General features: G+C 38.0%; 1 protein-coding gene across 2 annotated transcripts in view; it reads right to left on the reverse strand.

Annotated features, from left to right (window-relative positions):
* The window catches only part of LOC102809902 (uncharacterized), a 30,820-nt gene that overhangs the window by 1,181 nt on the left and 8,675 nt on the right, over positions 1-20,964 (reverse strand). The window contains exons 1-6 of one of the 2 annotated variants that reach the window (XM_085508482.1): positions 9,427-9,541; positions 8,153-9,137; positions 7,426-7,622; positions 6,687-6,919; positions 5,961-6,153; positions 451-3,471 (exon numbers count right to left, since the gene is read on the reverse strand). In XM_085508482.1, coding sequence (XP_085364608.1) covers positions 451-3,471; positions 5,961-6,153; positions 6,687-6,919; positions 7,426-7,622; positions 8,153-9,113 — 4,605 coding nt within the window. In that variant the 5' untranslated portion in view covers positions 9,114-9,137; positions 9,427-9,541. Of the gene's footprint in view, positions 1-450; positions 3,472-5,960; positions 6,154-6,686; positions 6,920-7,425; positions 7,623-8,152; positions 9,138-9,426; positions 9,542-20,964 lie in introns of those variants that run through there. The other variant, XM_085508478.1, reaches the window with a different exon arrangement.

The following is a 20,964-nucleotide window of genomic DNA, read 5'->3' on the forward strand; positions in this document are numbered from 1 at the left end:
TGTCAATTACAAGTATAGTTATCTAACGTCTTGGGGGGACAAGGGGGGTAGCTGGTACAGTTTTACGGGAAATAAAAAGGGCTTTTTACAATTTACAAGGAAAAAAGACGTTTTTACAGTTTACAGTGAAAATTGAATTTTGCAGTGAATTGTGTCATCTAGTCGTTTTACAGTTTCGAAAATGTAATTTCCCTGGATTGTTTTTTACGATTGTTTTATTTGGATATAAATTCTTGTACGTACCGAGAAAAATTACACATTTTTACAGTGTACGAAAAAAATATTTGATTGATTACGTTGTACGTCTAGCCTGTGATTACAGAATTACGGGATTTATTTTTTCAATTTACGTTGTACGAACAAAAAAATATTGCAATTACGTTGAACGAAAATAAACCTTGCCCACCCTCGTCTTAAGGTATCACTCAAGAACAAGACAAACAAACTTACATTTTGTCGTAGGTTTCCGGTTTCTGATTCACGTGACAGCTGATAGAGTAAGTTACTCAGTTGCTCTTTATTCCAGGGCAACAGGCTTCGTTTCAGTAACCATGGAAACAACACCCTCAATTCTTGACAATATTCCAGGTGTTGAATTTCTATTCCTGGTGGCATTTGAGGATCAGCCAGTTCCATTTCCATCTCATCCAGATTTAGTGTAATGTCAAATAACGTGTCAATTCCTATCGAACTCCTCACATTATTTCCTGATTGGTTGGCCGATCTGCTTTCTGATTGGTTAATACTACTAGTCGAACCCGTAGTCATGATTTCTGGTTGGTTCACCGGATTTGTTTCTGATTTGGTTGCACTTGTGACAAAATTCGGCTTGTCAGTTTCTGATTGGACGGTATCTGTGTTTAATGGTATAGACAAGCGTTCAGGTAGGGAGCATAGAGGTAGTTCCTTGGTTTTATCTGTTTGTATTTCAAATATTTGTGTTTTATGTAGCGAGTCCGGTGGTAACGATATTCTGACTTGTTTCACTGGTTTTCTGTCTGTTAGGCGAGTTCCTGGTGTGTTTATTTGCCCAGCAGTTTTCGTGAGAGGATTTGTGCTATCATTGAAAACATTACATGTCGCCCTTACATTGGAAATATCTCGCATGTTAAACGTCCTTTCTGTCACAATACTTGTTGGCTTTACTAATATTGGCACTGGTTCGACCTTCAACTTGCCGCTTGATGGTCGATTCGTCGATATAATTGATTTGTTAGTATTTGTAGAATCACTGGAAGATAGTGGTGTCTGTTTCACCGTCGTCGTCGCCACCGCCGCCGCCCCTGCCTTTAGTTCAATTTTGGTGGAAGGTGGTTGAGGCGCAAGTCTTTTTGCTAACGGTTTTGCACTAGTTCTTTTTACGTAAAATTTTGAAAGGGAGCTCTGTGGCCTGTCTTCTTCTTGTTGATTGACTGCTTCAACCGACGTCACGGGAATTTTTACATAGTGAATTTGTTGCTTATCGGGAACTGAGACGTGTGTGTAAGTTGTCTCTTGTTTTTTCGTGTCAAGTTTCTCAGGTATTTCAGGCTCCGATTTCTGGCTAGGAACCGGAGTCACTGTTCCTGTTTCCAACACTTGCTTTAGCACTGAATACGTTTGAAAGGGAACGTTCAAATCAGCATTCGTTGCGTAAATAGTGTCTCTTGAACCAGGTGTATTTTTGAAATGAAACGGCGATGCTTGTGTGCGTTTCTTTTTTTTCCTGGCAGATGCAAACTTTTGCATCCGTTGAGCTAAGTTCAGTCGTCTGTTTCCGTTTATCGGTGCCTGGCGATACAATGCCGATGGCTTGGATGGTGGGCAGCTACTTTCCGATGTGTGTCTTGATGAAAATCCGCTATCAGCACTACTCACGCTATCTGACTGAGAGAACCGCTTACATTTATCGTTGCATTTATCGTGTGTTTCGACGAGTTGTTTATTTGCTGTCGAGATCGTAGCAACCTCTGGTTTAACTACGGTATTGGAAACGTCCCCGAAACCGACAACTTTATCCACAGACGGAATCTCCACAGTTTTGAAGAACATTTTTTGGTTCACAATTTTTATCTTTTGAAAGGAAGACGATTCATCTAAGTCGTCAGTCTCCTCGGCCGCTGAAAATACTGGATTTTCGCAACCTGTCATAGTCTCAGTGCCACTATCAGCGTCGTCAACACCACCAAGACAGTTTGGCAGTTGTTCAATCAAATCAGGCTCCGCCATTCTCCCCGCGCCATTCATCATGGTTTGAGACTTCTGACGGATTCTTTGAAATCGACTGAGATGTCGACTGGTACGCGCCAGATATAAGTGGTTCGGTTCCTCGTGTAATTCATGCAACACGTTCATATCGCTTTTACGACCAAAGTCTATATATTCGCGTTGAGGCGATGTGATAAATGAGCTGCTTGCAACTGACTCTATTGTGCTCCTGTTTTCATCCGTCTCGTACTCATAATAGACTTTCGAATCTGGGCTGAGAACTAAAATTCTGTCCTGGTTGCCGAGTTCTTTATTTTCAGCTGGAATCATCGCGTCACAATGTTTAACCGACTGCACACTATCTTGCAACCAAGCCTCTGTGTATATTCTCTTTCCAATGGCTTTTGTCGTTTTCGAGACTTTAGACTCGTTTTTCCATGAGTGGTTTGTCATAACGTCTTCTTTTAATGTCACATTACCTGTTCCACACACCTCAAAGTCGTCCTCGGATTGGTCGCACGTCCGTTCTAAGTCTGCGACTAACTCCATATTAGGTGTTGAAGGTGAGTAAACAAAGTTGTTATATTTCGTAGGTATAGCTTTAAACGGACTGCCAGGCGAGTGTCTAAATTTGGACGGTGATTCTCTGTCTGTCGTGGTATCCATTTGGTTTTCGTGTGAAGCTTGTTGCACTGTCAGAACATTCTCCAGCTCAGGAGCCTGTGACGTCAGTGGTCTGGTAGCAATGGCTTTTGTTGTGATATTAGTCTTTTCTGTAAAGCGTATTAGTTTTGGCGTCGATGAACTACACTGAGATACCCCACTGTAAGAACTCATACTTGACGGGGTCTGCATAATGGCGGTGTTAGAGACCGATAACCGATGTATTTGCTCGAACAACTTCTTTGACTGGATTGGACATAAGTGTTTATCGCTTTCATTATTGGGTTTGACAGGCAAATTGTACGAGACTTGTCCAGCGGGCGTGTTATAAATTACTTTTTGATTCGAATTTTTACTTTGTTGAGGTAGAGTCTTAACTGGCGAACAATGCAGCTTGCTGTGCTGTAACCATGCCAACATTTCGAACAACACTAGCGCGAATGAGCGGATATCCACAAAAAAGTTCGTATTGCCACAAGAGGGCGCTCGTCCCTTCACGTCCGGGATATGTGGCATGGCTATCGTGCGACGCTGGTGTAGGTCTGGCACTGAACTGTTGAAACATGACGATGTATCCAATGACTTTGTGAAATCCGATATCACTACTTTGAGCACCATTGTCTGTAACATAAATTGAAACATGTAAGGAATTCTATTCGGAAACAAATAATGATATAATCAATAACTACATTATTGAAGTTCTCAAAAGTATCTTTGTGTGAAATGACCTCCTCTTTAGTATGCACAATGCCAGCAGAAATGTCCAATGATGCAAACAACGATGTTAAATGATTTATCGTGGAGTGTTTGTCGACATCAATAAATTCACTCTGACACAATTTACATAATCGATAAGTTTGCTGAGATTACGTCATCGAGTCGATATCATCACCGTCATAGCAGGCTATACTGTATGTAACCAGATGGTTTTAAACAAAATATTAAACGGTGAATACATTACAAAATCAGACGTTTGCAACTGATGGCTGTTATTGAATTGTTAGAAAGCTCTTGAAATCGAGTTTAATCATACAAAAAATTGTAATCTTTACAACTGCTAAAAGTATGGATTTCCCATCATACAGCAAACCTTGCTATATTTTTCTACGGCTTTGGTAATCTAGCAACGGTGTAATGAAATGTACATGTATTTACTTCGCACGAGTAAACCCTAGTGCAATCTTCGTTTATGGTCGTTTTAATAACAGAGGGAGTGGGGAGGGAATACTTCGGCGGGTCAGAATGTAGCAATACAAGTATATGTCCACGTGTTCAGTGCAGTCATGTATGTTTCCAATAAGATATCATTTAAACCCGAAGAGAAACAACGCAATGTGTTTGTCGTTCTGTGGATCGGTCGAGTGTCCATTGTCAGAGGGTCAAGAGCCGGTCACAGAAGATTTATCAAATGCATTGTTCGAAATTAACAATTTGTTTGAAGCGGGACGTATGTTTGGCTAATAGTGTGCCCATTGAGCGAATACATGGACTATTATTTCCTCATGACTGGGTGTTTTCATTGCAAGACTTATCAAATTATTCGCCATTTGCAGATGGTAAAATAAACAGAGGCAGATGGCTTCATATACAATTTCGTCGCGATGTATAATTCTTTTATCGCCTAAATCGCTAAATTAGAAAGAACAGTAAATACAGTGATTGACAGGTAACAATGATTGACAGGGATTAAAAAGCGTATAAAAGAAATCTCAAATATCCGGTGGCAAAACCGTAATTAAGATGCCGAGTCAGATTGTTGAGAAGCAGATTTTTTCCCAATGCAAGTCATTGTGAGTTGTTTAGACATGTCATTATTATCCGGTTCGAATTTTGGTTATCCGTATAAACAATGACAACAAACGACTAATCATTTCGCCTTGGGGGAACTACAGTAGCAAGTTAAGGCAGATATCGCTTCCTAACTCTGTTTTGTTTATTTCTTCTGTTCCGAGACACGCATTGCTCGTTATTTATGGCAAATGTGACCTGCCAAACATAGTTATAAAGTTACTGATTTTATAGTAGTTTTGTTGTGAATGTATTTCAAAAAATGGTGAAAATCATTTTGTATCAGTGAACGTTACAGGTATGGATGAATTATATTAATTTTAGATAATGTAAATCATCACCGTATTCAGAATGTATAAAGGGTCCGCCATATTTAATTAGAAGAATAACAGAGTAGATGGCAAATCATTACGAACGTTGTTCATAAATATTAATGCAGTGCAATCAGTAGAAACCATCTCGACAACAGTTTCGACTTTAGATTCAAGTATAAATCAACAATTAATAGCAGTTTATTCACGATGTTTAGATAGAAGTAGTTTTAGTTCACGCCAATTAACTTTTGAATTTTAATTTTGGTTATACTACTACTACCACTTCGGATCGCGATGTGCCTTGGCATGTTTCCAATATCACAAAACACGTAGACAAAGCCGTGGATTATGTTGCGTTGTTTGAAACCTCGTTGCTTACAATAAACAATTCTATTCTAAACGCACACTCGGGGGTTTCAAAACATACAAACCACCTGTTGTATCCAATCTTGGGAGTTTTTTTTAATGATTTCAGACCGGAATTCGTATCACCAAAACTGATTAATATTTTCAGTATTTCGCGGAGCCCAGGAAGACCGGGCACCTTTCGCAGGAAACAATTTGAAACAATAAAGATCACGTTTTATTGACGTCGTTTTCACGCCTGTTCCCCCTCTTCAAGTCGTTGACAATATGATGACCAACGTTCTTTTTCAGAAAACGGGTTTACATTGAATAGTGTGAAGAGTTCAGGATAAGTTAAAACCCGTGGCGTGAACGGTTTGGTCAAGTGTCCAAGCAATACTGTTTACAAAGAATCACTTGTGATGCTGGGTCACAAGATTTGATAAAACATTTATGTTTTGGGTGATAGAATTCTGATCACATATTACGTATGTACTCAGTATTTTTACTGACAATAGTGAAAATACTATGACATTAACAGTTGGTGAGAGCTTCGAAACCATTGGCATATTGACCGAGTTTACAAAACATTTCCGCGATGAATTTCTTTACCATATCTAAATATATCAGCAATAATGAATAAACATTAAATATTACACTAACCTGTACAACTCCGCCAATCAGAATATTCGTGGCTGTGACGTCATTGTGCACTATGCCTATCTCGTGCAAATATCGCAGTCCATCCGTCACCTGATTGGCTATCATATGAATATTGGCATCTGATATATTACTTTTATGATTAATCAAGAAGCTTCTCAGTGACCCGTGTTTGTAGGAGACTGTGCTAATATACCTAGAAACAGATATCACAAATATTTAGAACAATTTTGGTATTTGGTGACTTTGACTTCCTACGTTCCGGAGAGTATTGAACTCCAGAATGGCAACAATGATGAATAGAAGAAACGTGTCACACAGCAACAAGACCTTGACAGTTTACAATACTTATTGACTGTATATATATTATGTTGTGCAGTGGAACACAGTAGTAAATAACATTGTGTATATGGTATTATGTGAAGCCAATGTCAGGGTGTAGTGGGCTAGTATAGAAATTATTGTTATTTGTTGAAACTCTCTTAATGTATATTGGTTTTGGAGTCATTGCACTTACATTTAGGTTAATACGAAAAAGATTGAAGCAATCGCCTTAAATTTGTCATTCATTTTAGCCATGTATGTGACGTAGCACTCCCAGAGTGTTGTAGCATTGCATTGAGGGATAACTAAACACATACATAGACGATCGTTCCATTTATTATTACTTTCCTACTAAATTATAGATTGTCGTTTTAACAAATACCACTACATTCAGTACTTCATTACCTAGTATGATATGCCAAATGACACCATGTACTGGCCGGACAATCTCTAACCACTGTATGATCACTGTCGGAATGCCATAAGTATTCGGTAATGTTCGGATGCTGTCGGGTTGCGGACATTTTGAGAAGAACCTTGATCTCATTCTCCCAAAACTTTGCTCTAGAAGGATGGAAAAACTTCAGCATTCCCCGTTCTGTGAGATTATGTACGTTCCATTCGGCAATTGAAGTACTCTATAAATTAAAACACATTTGATGTCAAAAGTTAGACAAACGTTAGACCCACATAATATGCAAGGAACATTTCTTTAGTTACACAGTACATATCCGAACTGTTTGCATAACCGAACAAAAAGCATGTCCCCTATCTATTCGGATAATCGACGTTTCATTGTACTGTAAAACCATTTATATTCACTTGCACTTTTTTATTTTCACTATTTTAAGCATATTCACTGGGTTTTATGTTCACAAATTTGCCAGTGAAACAATGAGTTCTATTGTTATTTTACATGACCACGTGATCTTAATTTTACTTATTGGTGAAAATAGTGAAATTAAAACCCAGCGAATAATTAGTGCATTTACATTAATTATTATTTAGTCTGTTGTTGATGTTGGCATTTCAACTGGGAAAATATAATGTCTCAAATTCCACGAAAATATTTGGTTGTAAATTAAAAAAGGATTGAATTTAGAAAACGAAAAGATGATCTAGACATTTATTAATTGATTAATACCTCTTTACTTTCTTCTGTGAATGTTATTAACGACTCAATCCATCTAACGTGTGTGGGGGCAGACTCGCAGTAAGGTACGATAGTACTGCAATGCTCCAGGGGCTCTGGCGACTTAGAAATGGTATGTACGTGTCTCATGACAGAAGTGCTTGATCCCGTCCACTCCAATAGTTTCAGTCGAATATTTTGATTGGAAACTGGAAGTGAATAAAGTACATTATGGATAGAATTAGTAGCGGCTCAATTGTAACCAGACGCTGACCATTGAAGGGAAATGCTTTACTGAGGTTTAGGATGTCCATCACTGGGCAGACATAATGGTCGGCTATGGTTCAATTACAATAGGTCACATTACGTTTCAAGCCACGACTAGGCACTTTCTTTATTTGTTTTCTGCGCCAGGAAAAAACAGAAACGTCGACTTTGTTTATGCTATATGTTGGTTATCAACGACTTTAACTATCAAAATCAACAACTGTTTTGGTTGATACGCCATAGATCGTATTACACATATATCACATGACGTCATAAAGATGAGAGTTATGCGATGATTGATGAGATCCAATCACAACAGTGTTGAGGTATCCAATCAAGTCAGGGTCACAAGTGGAGATACGCAATACAAACAAACAATTGATATTCGATACATCAATGATTGTATTTGATGACACCATCACATTGACGCTTTAAAAACAGCACGTTAATAACGGTATATGCCAACACTCACCCTTTGCTTTGCAATTGTTATAACAACTCGATATTACTTTACACCGGAAGGTTGCGGCAGCGTAGCAAATCGGATACAGGGCTGAAGTCAGGGGCAGGGCGAAACCGACTAACCATTCACCGGCGGTATCAGAAACATGTATTCCGGAGACGATGCAGACTACAGCAACCAAGAAGGGAGTCCAACCGATAAGATGTAACAATATTATGCATGCAAGCCTAGTTATTGTCACGCTGTCCCGTTTGATGACCCTTGCTTCGATGGGCAGAACATTAACTATTGTCTGTCGTCGTCTATACGCGTGACAAGCCACAGAAATAAAACACATTAGAATGACCAGCATCTGAATGCAACTTACTGCTAGAATAAAAGCACTGTACGTCCATACTGAGGAAGAGGGGAAGAATATCCTGAGACAAAAAACATGGCTCTGTGTTTCCACGTCGCTGAAGTACGGCAGTGATGTGTAGGGCAACGCAGACAGCAAAGCAATACAAGCCACTTCCACCAGCACAATAATCCTGAACAAGCCTGCATAGTTCTTGCCTCTTTTAAGTTTTCTGGGAAACAACTGTTGCATAAACAAGCTGATGGCGATTGTCGAAACGACAGCAAGAGCCATCTGGAATGCAAATGATACCAGAAATCCAAGAAAAATGCACACATTGTCCCACTCGTCGTTGAGTATGCCTCCATGTGTTGAATACAGGTCCAGAGATACAACTATAGCGATGTAAGTACCCATGAGAAAGTGGAACGTTGACAATGCCGTGAAAAGAACCGCGTATGAGGGAGTATCTTTTTTAAGGAATTGTCTGACGACAAGTAGAGCAGCATTGCCAAAAACTGTCACCAAGGCTACCGTCCACATAGCAACTTTAAGCGGCTCCGATGATATGATAGAGGAGGTAACATCTTCTTCGTCTGAAGACATGTTCGATTTGTTTTCATAGTAAGGCATCGGTAGAATCCATTTTATATTACCCTGTAAGAACATAACACACACAATGGTAAATTATATTTATAAATTGATGTGCAATTTCTATGGACAGATAAATTAAATAAATTTACCATATAAGACGACACAGAACCAAGACTGGAAAGAGCTCGCAACGTGTCGGCATAGGTAGTATTATATTGGGTTTCTAAAATAATAAATTAATACGCTAATATACGGTGGTAGATGCTCCTCCCCTTCCTTCCGCTTCACCCACACCCCAACGTTTGTAACAACAAACTGTTGGTTAAGACAGGTGTAACAAAGAATATCATACCCCATATCTCCATGACCCAATATTAACAACTTTGTATTTCAATGGACGACACGAGATTGAATTTCAACCGATTTTATCAGGCGCATTTTCATAGGGATCTTTCAGCGAACCTCTATTGAAAAAAGAAAAAAAACCTATTCACTATGTTAAGTACGTGTAATTTGGCGTGTAGTCGCCTTCTTGGTGAGCGATTTTCAATTACAATATCTCTGTGTAAGAAATCGAGTCTGACTACTCCCGTTTAGGTATGAAGACATATAACATGCGGCATATCCCGAACGATGAAATATGGACAATGGTTCAAAGTCAAACTATTTAGTAAGGTCGGCTCACTGTGACCTCAATTAAAAAAACGGTAGGTCTTTCAACTGAAAGAAACGAAACATTGCGTTAGTATTTAAAAACATTGAAGAATTAGACCAACGCTGCAAACTAGTACTAGAACTATGTAGTGTTGAGCAGAGATGCTGGCTGAACAACTTACCCGTGATTGATTGGCACTCAAAACGTAACAAGTTCAACAGCATGTTTAAAGAACCGATCACACATGTATGGCCACTGACCGTATGACTAGACAGTCAACTCGCACTTGGCCTCGGGCACCTATCCATTTGTACAGTATACCATGGAATCTAAGTATTAACCAAGCAGCCGCGGCGATAGAAGAGAGTTAGACAAATGCTGTACGCCCCGCACCCCTCTCGTTAACTAAACCTGAACTGAGCCTGGCCGCTCAGATTATAGGTTTAGTAAATAATCAATACCCCTTGTATTATTGTGTGTCACATTGGGCGTTGTTTTGGACAAAGACGCATTGCTTTTCACTCAAACAAGAGTATCGTTACAACAAAAACATAATTACGTACGTACCTATGTACGTGGTATCTGTATGACCCCCACTCTTTGAGCGATCTTGCTATGTCATTCTCTAAGAAGTTGCCAATTAAACGGAGATGCCGACAATTAAATAAAATTGATTTTCGCAATAAAACGATATAAACCGATTTACGTACACCAATGAGTATTCAACTGTCAACTAATAATTATCGTCTAATTAATTTTGTGAATCAAATTAGCATTGATAATTATACGTTATTTAGAACAATCGAGGTTTGACGGTTTGCAATTATATTCTAATGTCATCACGATGGTATACCCGCAGTTTTCTCTTTAATTAAGGAAATCACGCTGATACACCATCACAATGGGTGCTGAAGTCATAGCAGCAATACAATGTACCAATCGCAAGAATCGTAACATGTGAACGCTCTAAGTGCTGAATTTCAATACGTTCACGCACGCGACTATGCAGCACGCCGGTGTATTTAGTCCCTATATTGGAAACAGAAACCTTATTTGACAAGAACAACTACCAGTACAATACGACGCCAAGGTGGACAGCTTGTCCATAGGATCTAAGAAGGGCAGATGTGCTTTACATCAATTGACGTCAATTTACCAAGTGGAATAAATTGGTCTATATAATACCAAGACAGGCGCTTGTGGCATGGTTGTATTTAAAAAATAAAACATGTTTTAAATAAAACATCGTGAAGTCTTAGAATGTCAATCAAGCAGCGTGACTCAAAGGCAATTACATTGCGGTAATGAAACTCAGAATAATACAAGTTCATGTTCCCGTCAATGGTTTAATCCACCGTCCCCATGGCGAGACGGGAGTTGATCTTACAAATGCTACAAGACATCGCGTATACCACCTGATGGTATTGTAATCAAAATGTGAAACAGAGTCACTGTATTAATAACATAAAGCGAAAATTGGCCCATTGTGGGGGAAGTAAGAAGTATTCAAAAGACACTCACGACTGGGCACCTGTCACCACGCTTCAAGCATGCGACCCATCACGATGAAAATAGAACCACCTATACACAAATCACTCACTTTAAAAAAAAAAGAGTGTTTATTAAACCGTGCCCATCCACCAACTCACAATAAAACAACTCACATGGAAAATGACACGTTGTGGCTAGGATTTGATTGTAACTAACACTTGACAGTCGTTTTCAGAGTTGAGATTATTGCTTTCATAATAGATGACCGGGTCACTGGTTGCAATAGTTTTAAGTTGTTCTGGGCTCACCTGGCAGTTCGTTCCTTTTCAAGTTAGTTACATACTCGAGTTAGAGAAACGATCGCTAATACACGAGTTAGTTTGACTGTTCTGATATCTCCGATATTTCAAATAACAAACTGCATTGCAAATTATTTCTCAGCAATCAGTGTTTTATATCACGTGATGGGATACCTGTAACTATAACGGAATTATGTAGCTATATTATCATTGATGTATTGTTGTCTCGGCGACGTACAACGAACAGACAACGTCATTATATTCTCCACCGCGAGAGCTTGCTTTCTGTTCGAAGTTGACGTAAAAAGATCGTAGTTTGCGACGAAGCATCACTAAAGACTCAACATGTCTGTCATACTTTTTTGTCTAGCATGCCATTGTTAAAAAAGTAATAACAATAATGATGTGTTAATGCATTAAGGGTTTTAATGAATTGTCCGAGTGTGATATGAAATGAGGTAAAATTATAATTCATTGTCAGTGCAAATTGTTCATTAATTGTAAAATTATCAAAATTATTAATTTGTTTCTTACATTTCTCAAATATTAATTTTTTTTGGTCACTGTAAAATGGACAAGTCATGATGAAATGTTGTTCGTCTTCTATTTGTTTTTGTGTGTGCAAAGTTCACATAGTAGTTTGTATACAGTCCCACCATAGAGGGAATGTGGTATGTATAACATATTGGACACACCGCGGATGCACTACCATATGGTGTGAAACGCGAATCCTGGCGTACCACGTGGTGCGATACGAGACAAGTTAATGGAAACACCTTGATTTTATTAAATATTTCCCACGTCTAGCTGATATTTCAAATGCAATGGAAATTGACACCATTTGGCGGTTATATCTCTCCGTTGTTATAGAATAATATCTAAATATTTCCTTTTTTTAATGCCTTTTTGGTCAGTGGCACCATCAGAAACACGCGGGTCGATTTTATTCCCACTAATTTCGGCACTGAACGGCGACAAATTGAAGATAGCTGCAAAATTTGTATCCTACAACTATTTTAACAAAATAGTAAAAAACATCGCATAAAATTGACCATAATTTTTTTTTCGAGGCCTGAGGGTGAAATGTTTTCTTTATATTCCAAGATAAATACAAATTGGCTCCTCGATGCTTAATTATAGTTGAACACAATTTAGATATTTTGTGTTGATGTGATATTAAATGTATGTTTCTGTCAATGGATGCTTATTGCAACATGCCAAGCCATTGTGGGATCAAAAATAACACGGAAGTTAATTTCAAACCAGTTCCACCGTCATGCACAAAAAAAGAAAAAAATAGAACTGTAAATGTTGTTATTAACCGGGTCTCACACAAAGGTGGGAAACGGCACAAAGGCACTTGGGTTTAGAAATACTCGACATGGTCTCCCCTTAAGTTATATGGTGTACCATTGTAATCGCTGAACGGACAGGAAAACCGTGAAAAGGTATTATTTACTTCAAAAATGTCGGTTCCCATTTGACAAATAGTGGACTTCTGTGTAAGCAATTTATCTACACACGTTGATAGAAGTTCATTAATCTTTGCAGAGACAGGGGTTTGGTAAACACGTCGTAGAAATCGTGTCCGATCGGCGACCATATCCAGCATGGAACCCCCCGTAAAAACAATTCTCGGCGTATTTGTATAGCTTTACAACAATAAACATTCAGAACAGAAGAAAATAATCTTTGGAATAACTACTAGAGATAAATAAATGTGAGGATGAAAACAATGTCAATGGTACATGGGGACATTGACCGCGATCAAAAGACCAACGATGGACGTCTAAACAATTTGAGGGACAACCACAGGATATCCCCCATTGATAGGAGTGACGTTATTGACAGCAAAGTAGCGACATAAACAGATACAATGCATTACATACATAACGGATATTGCAAAAATCAAAGATTACCCAGGTTACGAATCAGAATGATCATCCCGTCACCCTTTTCATAGGCATGAACACAATACATCTAACAGAAATATAAAATAAAATTATAGTAAAACTATAACTATCTTGTCTGTATAGTGTAAACCTGACTACAATGATATTACACGTCCAATGATGAAACATGTTTAACACAAATGGTAGGCATGTTTTAAATATTCATTGTCATGAAAGTGATCTATGGGTGCTAAATTAAAATACGTCTGAGTCAGTCAGTCTGTATATATGTATTGATAGTATCCAATGACATCTGGCTTTGTTTTTCTTCAACTGACATTTTTCAGACTGTAATCTGAACATTTTTCAAATACCACTGAACTGAACTGAGATTATACATTGCTTAGTGAGTTTGAGCTGTCAGAGACACAAGAAATTGTGACGACACTGAACGAAAGATAAGTCAACATACTACACCTAGTCTTCATTTTTGTTTGATATATGAGGTATATCTGACGATGTCCGGGCTGTGATGGATGGCGCCCTCAGACACATAAATGTTAACGCACACTCTCAATAGTGATACGAACCATATTTTATTAACTTAAAGAAGGATAACTAATAATAAAAAACAGGTACATGTATAAGGATATTAATGAAATATGATCGTACTGTGAGCTGCATCACGAGGAATCAATCATAAATTTGTAAATTCATGTAATTTCCATTCGAGTAAAAATCAAATTTCATAAATGTTAATCTACCTCCAGGGCGCAGTAATCAGTATCCAGGTACTTTTTAATCTTAGCGAACATGATGAGCGTATTATCGAATAAAACCAGATTGCACGCGTGCTATATCGTTATCACTCCGATCAGTTCATTAATAAATTATAAGATTTAAGAATGAACAGATGCTCTCGTATTTATCTAAAGTCGGACTAAATATTGAAGAACGTTGAGATACAGTAACGTTCCCCTCGCGATAAATATTTAGAGAAGTATAGATGGTGCGATATAGTATAAAATTAATGCTGCCATGTTTGTGATTTGTTTGAAGTGTTAGTACCAGTGGTTAACATAAATGTGTCGGAGATCGACAGAGATTGGCACCCTAAATATACAGTCTTGATGGGATTCATGTCATGGGTAGTCCTACATCAAACAGGAACTGACTGTGTGGAACCGACATGCCTGCGTTTTAGTCAACGTGTCAATCGACCGCCGTAACTGATTCAACGGTAGACATACTAAGTAGCTTCACAAAAGTGTTAGTTCGGGCCATCCGCTGTGTAAACATTTGGGGTCAGCGTGACATTTTTTAGACACGTATAAGACACTGTATACACAATCATAAGTTCCCACCCAAGATGTGTGTACATTAATGTAGAATGTAACTCGTGACTTGTTTTACATGTGCGCATATTTCAGCGCATATAGCGGCGACAGTATTTCGTATCAAAATCTCTTCTACAATCTAATCGTGTTAGTAAACAGTGTGTGAACGTTTTTGGTTTACTTTCATTCTGTTTTCAGAAAAACTGTAAAATAATATGCATAAAATGCCATTTTAGCAACGATTTTTATAGACACCAATGAAAACAAACTCGTTAAAAACACTAAAAAATTTTGCCATTTTTTAAAAATATATCTAGACATCAAAAAGTACCTTGTTAAGACACTAAATATTTCTTTTCACCATACGTCAACAATTTTGAGATATTTCTTTGCCGTAGCAAACAACAGTAAAATGCCCCGCCTAAAAAGCTATTTCGCTGTATTTTATTGATCACTGTTTTCTAACTGAATACGGCAACCACATATTATTAACTCATTTTCTTCATCTTTGTAATTTGATATATCAAATATGAACAAATAAAATAGCATTAGCGAGTGCTTTCTCGTGTGAGATATACTGACAAGAACTGAATATTTAATATTATCTTCGATTTTGAACTATAATAAATAACCGTGCAGGAAAAGCCAATCAATTTGACAACATTCGGTTCTTTGATAGTATAATTTGTGTTAACATAGAGTATACACACAGATTATTACCATGGTTTAACGCGTATACATTAACAAACCGAGTGAGTTTTCAGGTGATATATGAACAGCTAGATTTTGAGGGTTTAAAATTCAACGGAAAGCCGAGTAAATTACAAATATATAGCACAAACAAACAAACAATGGTCATATGGATTATCTTCGGCTTGCTGCCAGGCCGTATAACATGGGCCTTTTAAAACCCCAATAAAATATGTAAACTGGAATAGTTAATGCCCATATAAGGCAAGCAAGAAAACTGTGCAAACGAATCTGATGTAATGAAATTACGGGTAGTGCGTCTGCGCATATTAAACATTCGCCAAATCTTCGGAGTATTCGCATGTACAGACGCGTAAACTATCTGAACAATATTAGTAATCGTTTCTCAAGCAGCATTTTTTCAAACATTCTATAGCAATGACACCAGAATAAAAAAAAAATGCCGGACAAATCCCCAAATCACTAATACGTGTATTAGTTTTATTTTATTTTATAAGGGAACCGTCTTGCAAGGCAATTTAATAATGGGAATACTAGTAGTTACCAATATTCCCGATTTTGCCCGTTTCCATGGCGTCGCTGTACAGTCGCCGACACACAGATTGGTGTAGTGCGTCATTCATGTAGACGTCGTCACCATGATTTCCTATACTATTGAAATTAAGGAAAACCGTAGACCTGTTTCCGACAAATGACTATTTATCATACTTTCCCTTTTAACTGCTGAACGCCCAGAGGTGCAGAACTTTCACAATACATCACCGAGTTCGCCTGATATAAATATATTACACGGGACGGGTGTTCACAATGCAAGATGTAAAATATGTAGTAAGTTGTAATTAGATAAATAGCACAAAGAAATTACAAAATTGGTTATATTTGATAAATGGCGGGTCGTGAATGAGTCACCGTGTCGTTGATTGGCCGTCTCGTCATTCATACCCATTCATCATGACAAGGCGCAATGTTCTGAGTTATAAATTGTGTAGTTTACTATCATATTCGACTTTTGTATTCAAAGAAGAAAAAAGGTGCGAAAAATATTAATTGCCTCCAAGGAATTGAAGCAAGGAACCGATAATGAAACTATTTTACAACTATTTTATCAATTCGATGGGTGCTTTTGTATTACCAAAATAGAATGCACTATTTTGCGACAAAATATAACATACATCTTGTTTGAATTACAATTAACAGTATGTTGCCATGGAGATTTGACCTGGCACCATACATCTGTCTAACTGGGACTACAGTACCCTTGTATATAAAGTTCAAGTTCGAAGTTGTGAAATCAGTGAAGTGAACAATTCAGACGCAAGGACAATTGGCTGTAATAGAGTTCATTGAATCCCGGAAACGACAAACATGTCGATAATGCCACAATTTCATATAAAATACTTCCCGATTTGCCATAGACCTGCGAACCCCTTCAATGAGTGAACAAGTTATTATTGGCGAAAACGATGTAATTGTTCTATAACTAGACTAACTATTCGAGTATTGTATGTGACCTGGGTCTAAAAGAATAACATTTTTTGGGCGGAGTAGTTTTTTTACTTTCAATTTTGTTTTAATAAAAGCAGGACAGAAATCATGGAAACTCTGTTCATTCATTTACGAGAAACTCGCTTCTGTCTGATTGTCATTGTCTTCAAACCAATTAGTAATAGTATTATTATATTATGCGACATAATTCGAAACGCATCAACACGTTCACGTATCTGCGGCATTATTCTATTGTTTCACCGAGCATCCAACCCAGCGCACATAAATCAATATTGTATATTTTACATTTATGATTAGTGGCACAGTGGAACTAAAACAGTTATAGTAGTTCAGTGATGCACGGCCCCCACGCAGTATATTGGTCTGCACATCGATTGGACGACTATGACCGTTCACTAATTCAGTCAACATCAATCACTATGAACATCAGACAGAATTACTCAGGATCAAGATCTCATAGTGTATCTTCGGCTGGCTAGCATCTTGAATGCCCCTCTCCTATAATGTCCATATACTAGTACGCTCCCATTCAACATAGACACCATGAAGATAAAAACATTTATTCTTAGCTCGATGTGAATCTAAAACAGTTCCAGTTTACATAACCAAAAACAGAATCCGAGAGTGTTCACACTAAGTAAACGTATAAGACATTGGGTGTGACGAAAATATATACATTTTAATATTTGAATGTCAAGTCTCATCAATGAATACATCTTCCCTAAAGTAGGCAGATTCATCCTTGAAGATGTAATCGCATTATCTCTCAATAAAATAATCATGCGTGCTTCATTAGAGATAAAGAAATCCTCGAAACCGAATTAACATGATTGACAGTTCGCTGGCCGGATTAAAAAGTGGGCGGAGCAGACGATACTATTGTGTACTGTGTTTTATTTAGATAGCAGCGTCCGGTCCCTCCTTTTACATTGTTTACACAGCAAGCACTTCAAAATTATATCGTATACAAATATGACATAATCGAAACTATGTGCAAACTGGTTGTCATGCCATTCTTGAATGATTGATTGAATGTCATTTTATTGTTTTAATGATGATGGAATTGACAATGCTGTCTCGTTTTAATCGATATATCGACCAGTATCTCAACACTGTTATTCAGACCCAATACCACGTTCAGGCCGCTGTATAGAAATGATAGTCTGGAAAGACATGATACATTTAAGATCCTTTATGGCAGACTCGTTAAAGGGACGGTGTGCGTACATGGACGTCGTCATTGAAATTACAATCACTTGGACAAACGTTGAAATGTTAAAATGACTACCAATTTATTTTCAAGAATTTCCATTCGTGTCGAGGCAGTCATTCGATCTGTCGTTAGCGTGAAATGAGAAACCTTTCTTATAAGGCTGCAGGATATTGGAATTCGTTTTGGCGAGCATGGTTGAGTGCATGTCTTACGGAAAGCAATAAAAATCGTTTATCGACCAGGTGAACCCTCTATGAGTTGACTTGTTCACTAAACCTCACATAAAATGTTACTACATCCCCTGATGTGTATGCCTCTGTATCTCGGCATACAAGGGGGTAGGTTGATGACCAGCAATGGTCCACGGCTGTGGTGGCACGGGGTGAAATCACGTACACTGTAATCGTATACAGTTTGAGACAAACACGGAGCGAAAAACAAAACCAACCACAAATGACACAATTTGAGACCAATATGGGTGTTACTATACATCAACACGCACAATTACAAACAAAGGCAACGGTATCTATTTAAATGTACTATACAATCCTGTCTACAATGTATTTCAAGTTTTTTGAAAACAGTTTTTAAAGGGTCTGACACCGGTGTGTCGTGAAGGCAAGTATACAATTCACTGTCTTGTCGTTCTCAACATCAGCCACGCGTACAATAGCCCCAGGAGATAGAACGAAACAATGCGCGCAGTGGACACAAATCTCACATATGAATAGAATGGTCTCAGCAAGCGATAAAAAATGAAATAAAATAGGGGACAGACAGTAAGCGTTGTGTTTAAAAAATCGGAAGACGGGAGTTAAACAGACACCCTTCCTGTCCACTGAGGAATGTGGCAAGTTATGTACGAAAAGCTATAACACACGAACATTTATACAGATATATTGAAATATGTATAGTAATTAGTATACCTCGAATAAACAGGAACAATACCCTTATGCTTCTATCACAAAGTTCTTAATTCGAACGTATACGTGGTTGGCCATTTTGTGGCCATTATTAAAAAACACGTTGTGCAGCTTTCTACCATGAATATTCAACGGCACTTGCTTTGCTAGTATATTTGGGGAAAGCGTTCTGTGCAAACAGTTCACCCTACCCACATTAATAGTTCTAAAAACACATGTTCACATGCACGTCAACGCGTATTATACACCATTGGCGCCCATTAAAGTTGCGCCAAGAGAGAACTATCTTACCTGTGCTATGTTTTACACCACAAATAGTGAATGTTACGATTTCACGGTCAATACAATCCAGTTTTTCCTTAAGTTGAAGCCCAGGCTATCGTACACTGATATGTTGCAGTGTTAACACGTCCATGGTATATCGCCAAACAATTGTCGACTAGTGCGTAATACGGCAGCACTCATAATGAACGTTCAAACCCTAACAATACATTGGGCAATATATTAAGCCTGGTAACGTTTGCGTTTATGACATGTCGCGATCCGTATGAGATATACTATAATAGGTTCCACTTCTCTTATTCACAGAGCCATAGAATCAGAGTTTAGCATAAATCGGGGAAAACTACGGTTTTCGTCTACGTGTGTATTGGTGGGCTGAAGTTATCTGATTGACGATTTGTTGCCAATGAGATTATTTTTTGAAATTTGCATACGTAAGCGGTGATTGGCAGCTCGTTCTGACCTGGATTTGAAGTGCGAACACGTGCTGTTGTTGTTTATTCATCAATTTCACAGAGATAGGCGCCAAATAAAATAAAATATCAAAGGTCTTTAATTTAATTTCCACCGAAATAATAACGCATGTTCTTTACATGCATTTTTTCAACAATATTAAATCAATTGAACGATCCACAGCGTCCACAGCGTCCACAATGCGTCCACCAACGCCTTTCATTGGCATCTCTGTCTACCACGTTGCAGCATTGTATATCCCTCGGCCTGCCCACAGAATACGGTCTATGATATGTCTATATAAATCTTGACCAGGAGAAAACACAAAACACTCGCAATGAGTGGTGTATCTTCTATATGCAACAGCTGACACAATTTTTTAAATGTTTTTTTTTTTTTTATGTCTCAGTTTGACCTGCTGGGAATACTTTATTACTGATCCTTTTTGTCATTTACCCAAAGTAGATTGTTTTGGATGAAAGCAGCTACAACCTTGGTCCTGACAATATTGTAGGGGGATTTATTCCCAATTTTCAAATCGGATTTTAAAATGTCCCCGGGCGGGAAATGAACGAAAGACCCACTGACGTCAAATTGATTGCAAACACCTTCCAGGCAAACTAGCAATCAGTATACAGTCGTATTCGTTCGTCAATTAGCAGTAAATAACCGTATTACTGGCACTGGCGTTTTACGTGATCAATGTCTGTAAATTCTAGTCTTTATGGCACACACAGGCTGTGGAAGCAAGGTTACTTAGTAACCGTGATGGAAGTAAAAACAAAAAAAGTCTTTTTACCTCCTTACATAGAATACATTAAGGTAGCGAGAAGGGAACACATTTTTTACACATAAAACGTTTCTTTAAACTTAGATGAATCACTATAGCTAATAAAAAAATCTTAATTTCCCTATGATGCAATGGGTGTTTGAAACAAACGAGCACTACTATGTTTTTGCATAATATTTGTCTCTGGAGAGGCTTGGATCAAAGATGAAGTCCATATTTGATGGTTTATTGTGTCTTATCAAATCACTTGCACTTTAGCTTATTTGTAGTGAACGCTGTGGAACAGTGATGCCTGACCATGGATTATCTTTTGATTGGTATATTTACATATCAATGTA

Source organism: Saccoglossus kowalevskii, chromosome 2, assembly GCF_978046115.1.
Source record: "Saccoglossus kowalevskii chromosome 2, keSacKowa6.1, whole genome shotgun sequence".
NCBI lineage: Eukaryota > Metazoa > Hemichordata > Enteropneusta > Harrimaniidae > Saccoglossus > Saccoglossus kowalevskii.